Source organism: Electrophorus electricus, chromosome 3, assembly GCF_013358815.1.
Source record: "Electrophorus electricus isolate fEleEle1 chromosome 3, fEleEle1.pri, whole genome shotgun sequence".
Taxonomy (NCBI): Eukaryota; Metazoa; Chordata; class Actinopteri; order Gymnotiformes; family Gymnotidae; genus Electrophorus; species Electrophorus electricus.
The window spans coordinates 30,712,501-30,721,653 of NC_049537.1; the positions used below are offsets into that span (position 1 = coordinate 30,712,501).

Below are 9,153 nucleotides of genomic sequence, written 5' to 3' on the forward strand. Positions count from 1 at the left end.
GAGGAGTGAATAGCTAGACACAGGTGGGGAGAGGAGTGAATAGCTAGACACAGGTGGGGAGAGGGAGTGAATAGCTAGAGACAGGTGGGGAGAGGGAGTGAATAGCTAGACACAGGTGGGGAGAGGAGTGAATAGCTAGACACAGGTGGGGAGAGGGAGTGAATAGCTAGACAGGTGGGGAGAGGGAGTGAATAGCTAGACACAGGTGGGGAGAGGAGTGAATAGCTAGACACAGGTGGGGAGAGGGAGTGAATAGCTAGACACAGGTGGGGAGAGGGAGTGAATAGCTAGACAGGTGGGGAGAGGGAGTGAATAGCTAGACACAGGTGGGGAGAGGAGTGAATAGCTAGACACAGGTGGGGAGAGGAGTGAATAGCTAGACACAGGTGGGGAGAGGAGTGAATAGCTAGACACAGGTGGGGAGAGGGAGTGAATAGCTAGATACAGGTGGGGAGAGGAGTGAATAGCTAGACACAGGTGGGGAGAGGGAGTGAATAGCTAGACAGGTGGGGAGAGGGAGTGAATAGCTAGACACAGGTGGGGAGAGGGAGTGAATAGCTAGACACAGGTGGGGAGAGGAGTGAATAGCTAGACACAGGTGGGGAGAGGGAGTGAATAGCTAGACACAGGTGGGGAGAAGAGTGAATAGCTAGACACAGGTGGAAAGAGGGAGTGAATAGCTAGACACAGGTGCAGAGAGGGAGTGAATAGCAAGACACAGGTGGGGAGAGGGAGTGAATAGCTAGACAGGTGGGGAGAAGAGTGAATAGCTAGACACAGGTGGAGAGAGGGAATGAATAGCTAGACACAGGTGCAGAGAGGGAGTGAATAGCAAGACACAGGTGGGGAGAGGAGTGAATAGCTAGACACAGGTGGGGAGAGGGAGTGAATAGCTAGACACAGGTGGGGAGAGGAGTGAATAGCTAGACAGGTGGGGAGAGGAGTGAATAGCTAGACACAGGTGGGGAGAGGGAGTGAATAGCTAGACAGGTGGGGAGAGGAGTGAATAGCTAGACACAGGTGGGGAGAGGGAGTGAATAGCTAGACACAGGTGGGGAGAGGGAGTGAATAGCTAGACACAGGTGGGGAGAGGAGTGAATAGCTAGACACAGGTGGGGAGAGGAGTGAATAGCTAGACACAGGTGGGGAGAGGGAGTGAATAGCTAGACACAGGTGGGGAGAGGGAGTGAATAGCTAGACAGGTGGGGAGAGGGAGTGAATAGCTAGACACAGGTGGGGAGAGGAGTGAATAGCTAGACACAGGTGGGGAGAGGAGTGAATAGCTAGACACAGGTGGGGAGAGGAGTGAATAGCTAGACACAGGTGGGGAGAGGGAGTGAATAGCTAGATACAGGTGGGGAGAGGAGTGAATAGCTAGACACAGGTGGGGAGAGGGAGTGAATAGCTAGACAGGTGGGGAGAGGGAGTGAATAGCTAGACACAGTTGGGGAGAGGGAGTGAATAGCTAGACACAGGTGGGGAGAGGAGTGAATAGCTAGACACAGGTGGGGAGAGGGAGTGAATAGCTAGACACAGGTGGGGAGAAGAGTGAATAGCTAGACACAGGTGCAGAGAGGGAGTGAATAGCAAGACACAGGTGGGGAGAGGGAGTGAATAGCTAGACAGGTGGGGAGAAGAGTGAATAGCTAGACACAGGTGGAGAGAGGGAATGAATAGCTAGACACAGGTGCAGAGAGGGAGTGAATAGCAAGACACAGGTGGGGAGAGGAGTGAATAGCTAGACACAGGTGGGGAGAGGAGTGAATAGCTAGACACAGGTGGGGAGAGGAGTGAATAGCTAGACACAGGTGGGGAGAGGAGTGAATAGCTAGACACAGGTGGGGAGAGGGAGTGAATAGCTAGACAGGTGGGGAGAGAGAGTGAATAGCTAGACACAGGTGGGGAGAGGAGTGAATAGCTAGACACAGGTGGGGAGAGGAGTGAATAGCTAGACACAGGTGGGGAGAGGAGTGAATAGCTAGACACAGGTAAGAAGGGAGTGAATAGCTAGACACAGGTGGGGAGAGGGTGTGAATAGCTAGACACAGGTGGGGAGAGGGAGTGAATAGCTAGACACAGGTGGGGAGAGGGAGTGAATAGCTAGACACAGGTGGGGAGAGGGAGTGAATAGCTAGACACAGGTGGGGAGAGGGAGTGAATAGCTAGACACAGGTGGGGAGAGGAGTGAATAGCTAAACACAGGTGGGGAGAGGGAGTGAATAGCTAGACAGGTGGGGAGAGGAGTGAATAGCTAGACACAGGTGGGGAGAGGGAGTGAATAGCTAGACACAGGTGGGGAGAGGGAGTGAATAGCTAGACAGGTGGGGAGAGGAGTGAATAGCTAGACACAGGTGGGGAGAGGGAGTGAATAGCTAGACACAGGTGGGGAGAGGGAGTGAATAGCTAGACATAGCTGGGGAGAGGGAGTGAATAGCTAGACACAGGTGGGGAGAGGAGTGAATAGCTAGACACAGGTGGGGAGAGGGAGTGAATAGCTAGACACAGGTGGGGAGAGGGAGTGAATAGCTAGACAGGTGGGGAGAGGGAGTGAATAGCTAGACACAGGTGGGGAGAGGAGTGAATAGCTAGACACAGGTGGGGAGAGGAGTGAATAGCTAGACACAGGTGGGGAGAGGAGTGAATAGCTAGACACAGGTGGGGAGAGGGAGTGAATAGCTAGACACAGGTGGGGAGAGGAGTGAATAGCTAGACACAGGTGGGGAGAGGGAGTGAATAGCTAGACAGGTGGGGAGAGGGAGTGAATAGCTAGACACAGGTGGGGAGAGGGAGTGAATAGCTAGACACAGGTGGGGAGAGGAGTGAATAGCTAGACACAGGTGGGGAGAGGGAGTGAATAGCTAGACACAGGTGGGGAGAGGAGTGAATAGCTAGACAGGTGGGGAGAGGGAGTGAATAGCTAGACACAGGTGGGGAGAGGAGTGAATAGCTAGACACAGGTGGGGAGAGGAGTGAATAGCTAAACACAGGTGGGGAGAGGGAGTGAATAGCTAGACACAGGTGGGGAGAGGAGTGAATAGCTAGACACAGGTGGGGAGAGGGAGTGAATAGCTAGACACAGGTGGGGAGAGGGAGTGAATAGCTAGACACAGGTGGGGAGAGGGAGTGAATAGCTAGACACAGGTGGGGAGAGGGAGTGAATAGCTAGACAGGTGGGGAGAGGAGTGAATAGCTAGACACAGGTGGGGAGAGGGAGTGAATAGCTAGACACAGGTGGGGAGAAGAGTGAATAGCTAGACACAGGTGGGGAGAGGAGTGAATAGCTAAACACAGGTGGGGAGAGGGAGTGAATAGCTAGACAGGTGGGGAGAGGAGTGAATAGCTAGACACAGGTGGGGAGAGGGAGTGAATAGCTAGACACAGGTGGGGAGAGGGAGTGAATAGCTAGACACAGGTGGGGAGAGGAGTGAATAGCTAGACACAGGTGGGGAGAGGAGTGAATAGCTAGACACAGGTGGGGAGAGGAGTGAATAGCTAGACACAGGTGGGGAGAGGAGTGAATAGCTAGACACAGGTGGGGAGAGGGAGTGAATAGCTAGACACAGGTGGGGAGAGGAGTGAATAGCTAGACACAGGTGGGGAGAGGAGTGAATAGCTAGACACAGGTGGGGAGAGGAGTGAATAGCTAGACACAGGTGGGGAGAGGGAGTGAATAGCTAGATACAGGTGGGGAGAGGAGTGAATAGCTAGACACAGGTGGGGAGAGGGAGTGAATAGCTAGACAGGTGGGGAGAGGGAGTGAATAGCTAGACACAGGTGGGGAGAGGGAGTGAATAGCTAGACACAGGTGGGGAGAGGAGTGAATAGCTAGACACAGGTGGGGAGAGGGAGTGAATAGCTAGACACCGGTGGGGAGAAGAGTGAATAGCTAGACACAGGTGGAGAGAGGGAGTGAATAGCTAGACACAGGTGCAGAGAGGGAGTGAATAGCAAGACACAGGTGGGGAGAGGGAGTGAATAGCTAGACAGGTGGGGAGAAGAGTGAATAGCTAGACACAGGTGGAGAGAGGGAATGAATAGCTAGACACAGGTGCAGAGAGGGAGTGAATAGCAAGACACAGGTGGGGAGAGGGAGTGAATAGCTAGACAGGTGGGGAGAGGGAGTGAATAGCTAGACACAGGTGGGAAGAGGAGTGAATAGCTAGACACAGGTGGGGAGAGGGAGTGAATAGCTAGACACAGGTGGGGAGAGGGAGTGAATAGCTAGACACAGGTGGGGAGAGGGAGTGAATAGCTAGACAGGTGGGGAGAGGAGTGAATAGCTAGACGCAGGTGGGGAGAGGGAGTGAATAGCTAGACACAGGTGGGGAGAGGAGTGAATAGCTAGACAGGTGGGGAGAGGAGTGAATAGCTAGACACAGGTGGGGAGAGGGAGTGAATAGCTAGACAGGTGGGGAGAAGAGTGAATAGCTAGACACAGGTGGAGAGAGGGAATGAATAGCTAGACACAGGTGCAGAGAGGGAGTGAATAGCAAGACACAGGTGGGGAGAGGGAGTGAATAGCTAGACAGGTGGGGAGAGGGAGTGAATAGCTAGACACAGGTGGGGAGAGGAGTGAATAGCTAGACACAGGTGGGGAGAGGGAGTGAATAGCTAGACACAGGTGGGGAGAGGGAGTGAATAGCTAGACAGGTGGGGAGAGGAGTGAATAGCTAGACGCAGGTGGGGAGAGGGAGTGAATAGCTAGACACAGGTGGGGAGAGGGAGTGAATAGCTAGACACAGGTGGGGAGAGGAGTGAATAGCTAGAAACAGGTGGGGAGAGGGAGTGAATAGCTAGACACAGGTGGGGAGAGGGAGTGAATAGCTAGACAGGTGGGGAGAGGGAGTGAATAGCTAGACACAGGTGGGGAGAGGGAGTGAATAGCTAGACACAGGTGGGGAGAGGCGTGAATAGCTAGACACAGGTGGGGAGAGGAGTGAATAGCTAGACACAGGTGGGGAGAGGGAGTGAATAGCTAGACACAGGTGGGGAGAGAGAGTGAATAGCTAGACACAGGTGGGGAGAGAGAGTGAATAGCTAGACACAGGTGAAAGGCTTAGGCTGGGGTGTTGGGAGCACTAGTGGGCGGAGCCAAGAAGGAAAATGGAGTGCATGGCTAGAACGGGACAGCAAAAAAGGACCACATAATGATGTGCGAGTGGAATAACACAGACGGGGGGGTTTCCGTTATAACATTTTGGATTTAGTGCGCTTACAGAAGCATAGCAAGTCACTTTATGTAACTGTGTTTCTTTAAATCTCATTTAAATGTGCATTTGACCTAAATAATGTGACCTTGGACTGAATCGGCTGTGACCTTGCGATCCTTTGTGACCTTGGAACATTTGTTCCTCTGAGATCATGGTTGATTTTCTTTTTTCTTCATACAATGTACACACACCTAAGTGCCCCAAAACACCAAACTGCCAAGATTCTTATCCTTTTTCACTGCGGTAGTTTAGACAATGAGGTAGTGACACTTCCTGATGATTAACTAATCATGTGCATTTGATTAGTAGCACCTGGCTGCTAATTAGTCTCTTAGTAACTGAAGAAACAGGAACAGTGTGCTGATGGAATTTTCTGAGGAACACACAAAATTGTTATTTAGGCCCTGATAGAAGTGAAAGAGGGTGTTCTTTCTTTTCCTCATTACTGTATGTGACGGGATAGGGTTCCAAGTGCCAGGATGCACACAAAGGAAAGACACTTAATCCCTGGTGTTGCAGCGATGTTACTTCATACCCCTTGCTCCAGGGTGTGATTTACAATCAACATATTCTCAATGAAACTGGCTCTTGGAAAGGTTTTTTGTAGTGCAGAACATGTAACATCTAGCATACGACTTGTAATACCTGAAGACCCATCTATTTCCAGAATATTTAAAGGACATCTGACACTACTCCCATATTGACTGACTAAATTAATACTTATTGTAGGGTATTGTTTATGTTGTTTAACAAACTCTAGCACTTATTGTTTATAGCACTTATCATTGTTTAAGACAGACCTTATGTATTTTATCCTTATAGGTATCAGCATTCATCCCTGTATTCTACAGTATTCTAGTTCATTGGTATGTTTAATTCTAACCTACTGTACTGTACTAAGATATTCTATGAGTAAACGAAAAAGCACTTTTGTGAGCCACTCTGGATAAGAGCATCTGCTAAATGCCGTAAAATGTAAATGTAAATACCTAGTATGTCCTTTTACTATGTAATAGAGTATAAAATCTATACATGACCAGTTCATTTGTCTGGTAAAATAAGGCTTAACCCATAATTTCTGAGCAACTAGCAAGTTTGTTCTTTGTCTTTTAAACTGATATGTGGATTGTATTATATTGTACTTTATGTATCAGATACTTACCACTTTCTCAATTACAGATTTATATCTGCTGTACTTCTTACTGTCTGGATTAGTCAGTGAGAGGTCAAACTTTTCATTTATTGTCAGTGATATATTTATTGAGGTATCTATGACAGAAATAAAATGAGGTTAATGAAAAGCGAATCCTGCTTTTGGGTTTGTTTGTTTGTTTGTTTTTAATGATTATCTGTGCTTCACACCTGTCTATAATCATTTAATTTGTAATTATATATATGGTTTTATATAAGAACATAATTATAAGTGAATTGCATTTTTAAATGTTATATTTTTTAAATTGTCGAAGCAATCTGAAGTCAAAAGGAGGCTATTGATTTCTTGTTAAATGTTAAACCAGTTCTTAGATCAGAGTGACTATTTGAGAAAATTTGGGATTTAGAGTTGTTTTTAACAGCTCACTTAATTGTAAAATGAATAATTGAACCCATATGTGTTACAATAAACCCACATGAAACTGTCATAGCTAGATCAGCACAAGCAAAAGGCAGACTGAGGCTTGGTCAGCACACCTGCTGGAGTGGTAGACGACAATTCTGGGGGCATAGTGCCTGTAAGACGGATTTCTGCTGAGAGAAACAAATTAAACATGCACAATAGGCCACAAAGCTGACCTTTGAATTTTGATATTATCAGCTTTTTTACACAAAAAAATGTATAAGCCTGTACTAAAATGTAACTGGGTTGATTAGATGTAAAATTATATTCCTGAATAACTTGAACTTGAATAGAGCACAGCTAAATTTATTAAGCATACAATGACAAACAAAACAAAAACACATAAAATATAGCAAAAAAACAAAACAACAAAATATCCAGATAAAAATCCATCTTACCTCTGCATGGATTACTGAAACTTGCACTGAGACTTGAATCTAAAAGGGTAAAACCAGTCGAGCAGGAACAAGTGTAACTGCCCACTGTATTGACACAGTTAGAGTTTGGACCACAATAAAATGACCAAACCATACACTCGTCGACGTCTACAAAAAAGACATTTGTTTATTAAATCAACATTTATAATATAATAAATAAACATTTGTTTATTAAATCAACTAGAATTCTCTAGTGATGGTGCATTTTATAGTACAGGAAATAATTAGTTCTAAATTCCTTAAAGGTTAATCTCTAAATTAAGCACTATTTGCTTGGCAGCAGATGCATTCATTCAGCATGGTGAGACACTTATTTTAAACTTTACAGATTGGAATACAGAGAAAGCATAATTTTAGGATAATTTGTTCATAATTAGAAATGACATATGGTCATCTTATTTTCATGTGCTACGACATATGGAAAAGTCAAGTCATAAGGACATGTCCAAAATACACCCAATATTTTCATGCAGGCTACTCAGAGGATTCAGTGAAGTGGAGTATAAATTTTAGCATTTGGTGATTAATTAGTATCTTCTCAGGCAATCACATTATTCGTTTCATACCTTTCACTTGAGCTAAGAGCAATGGTAAGAGTGAATTTGTATTATTATAATAGACATTTCTATACATTTCAACAAACATTACATTTAATGCTTACCAATACAAGGGTTACTCATGCTCACAGCTAGATGTGAGTTTGTTGTAGCAAAGCCATCCCAGCAAGAGCAAATGTACTCTCCTATAGTGTTGGTGCAATTGGCATGTGGACCACACACAGATGGTGTATGAATACATTCATCTCGATCTTTTAAAGACAAATCACAGAACAGCACATTCTTACTATAAATACCTTGATATCTGAGTATAGTAATAAAATAATATTAATGAATACTAATATTCATAAAAAAATAATAAAATGAAAAAAACATTTGATCACTGGTTAAATAATAATTCTCAATTTACCTATACACAGTTTACCATATTATATTATCTGATTTGTGGGCTTATGCTTGAAATATCTTAGTAATGTAGTCAAGATAGGTGTGCATATTTAATTTGTGGTACTGAATTTGAACTACACACTATAAGGTATCTGTACTTTTGTCGAAGTTTTGCTTAATATATAGAAGAAGAGTTTGGACTACAAACATATTTATATTTACAATTACAGCATTTATCAGATGCTCTTATCAAGAGTGATTTACAAAAGTGCTTTTCTCTCTACTCAGAACACAGATGGGGCATGCAGATATTAATCTGTGTCTGCAAAATAGACATTATTTTAAATAAAAAAGATAATTTGTGCATCAGTACAATCTCATCACTCCAGTAGCACTTATAAATTTTTATGTCATATTGACATAACACCTACTTTAAATGACACACATTTTTGTTGCTAAAGGTATGTTATGACAATCTCCTAGTTGGAATGACACAGAATGTTATGACTGTTATGATTGGTTCATTTTAGTCCCCACCACAAGCCAAGTATAGGCGTTCAAGTAGCCTTCTTTGGCCAGAAATGCATTGAGCACAATCATTTGTCATAACATGTAATAAACATGTTATTTCATATCATTAGGGAAAGTGTCATAACACAACCTTATGTTAAATTAAATTATTACCAACTGACATGGGTCAACTAACTAAAAATAAATAAATAAATAAATAAATAAAAAGACCAGCCATTACAATAGTAGAATGTTTATCTTGGTTGTTATGATAAGCTTATATAAGTCATGGGTCTTGAGAGAAAATTAAAATAATTAAAACCAGAAATATAATTAATGTAATATAATATAATCCTAATACCTAAAAGCCTAATATAACCAATGTTAAAACGCACCTACACATGGGTTACTAGCCATAACAGTCAAACTTTGATTTG

At 44.4% G+C, this 9,153-nt stretch overlaps 1 protein-coding gene across 1 annotated transcript in view; it reads right to left on the minus strand.

Annotated features, from left to right (window-relative positions):
* LOC113581057 (adhesion G protein-coupled receptor F4-like) overlaps positions 1-7,261 on the minus strand; it is a 26,963-nt gene extending 19,702 nt beyond the window's left edge. Inside the window, exons 1-3 of the mRNA XM_035524407.1 lie at positions 7,224-7,261; positions 6,900-6,956; positions 6,373-6,479 (exon numbers count right to left, since the gene is read on the minus strand). Of these exons, the coding sequence (XP_035380300.1) occupies positions 6,373-6,479; positions 6,900-6,933 (141 nt within the window). The 5' untranslated portion in view covers positions 6,934-6,956; positions 7,224-7,261. The remainder of the gene's footprint in view (positions 1-6,372; positions 6,480-6,899; positions 6,957-7,223) is intronic.
* Positions 7,262-9,153: the final 1,892 nt, after the last annotated feature.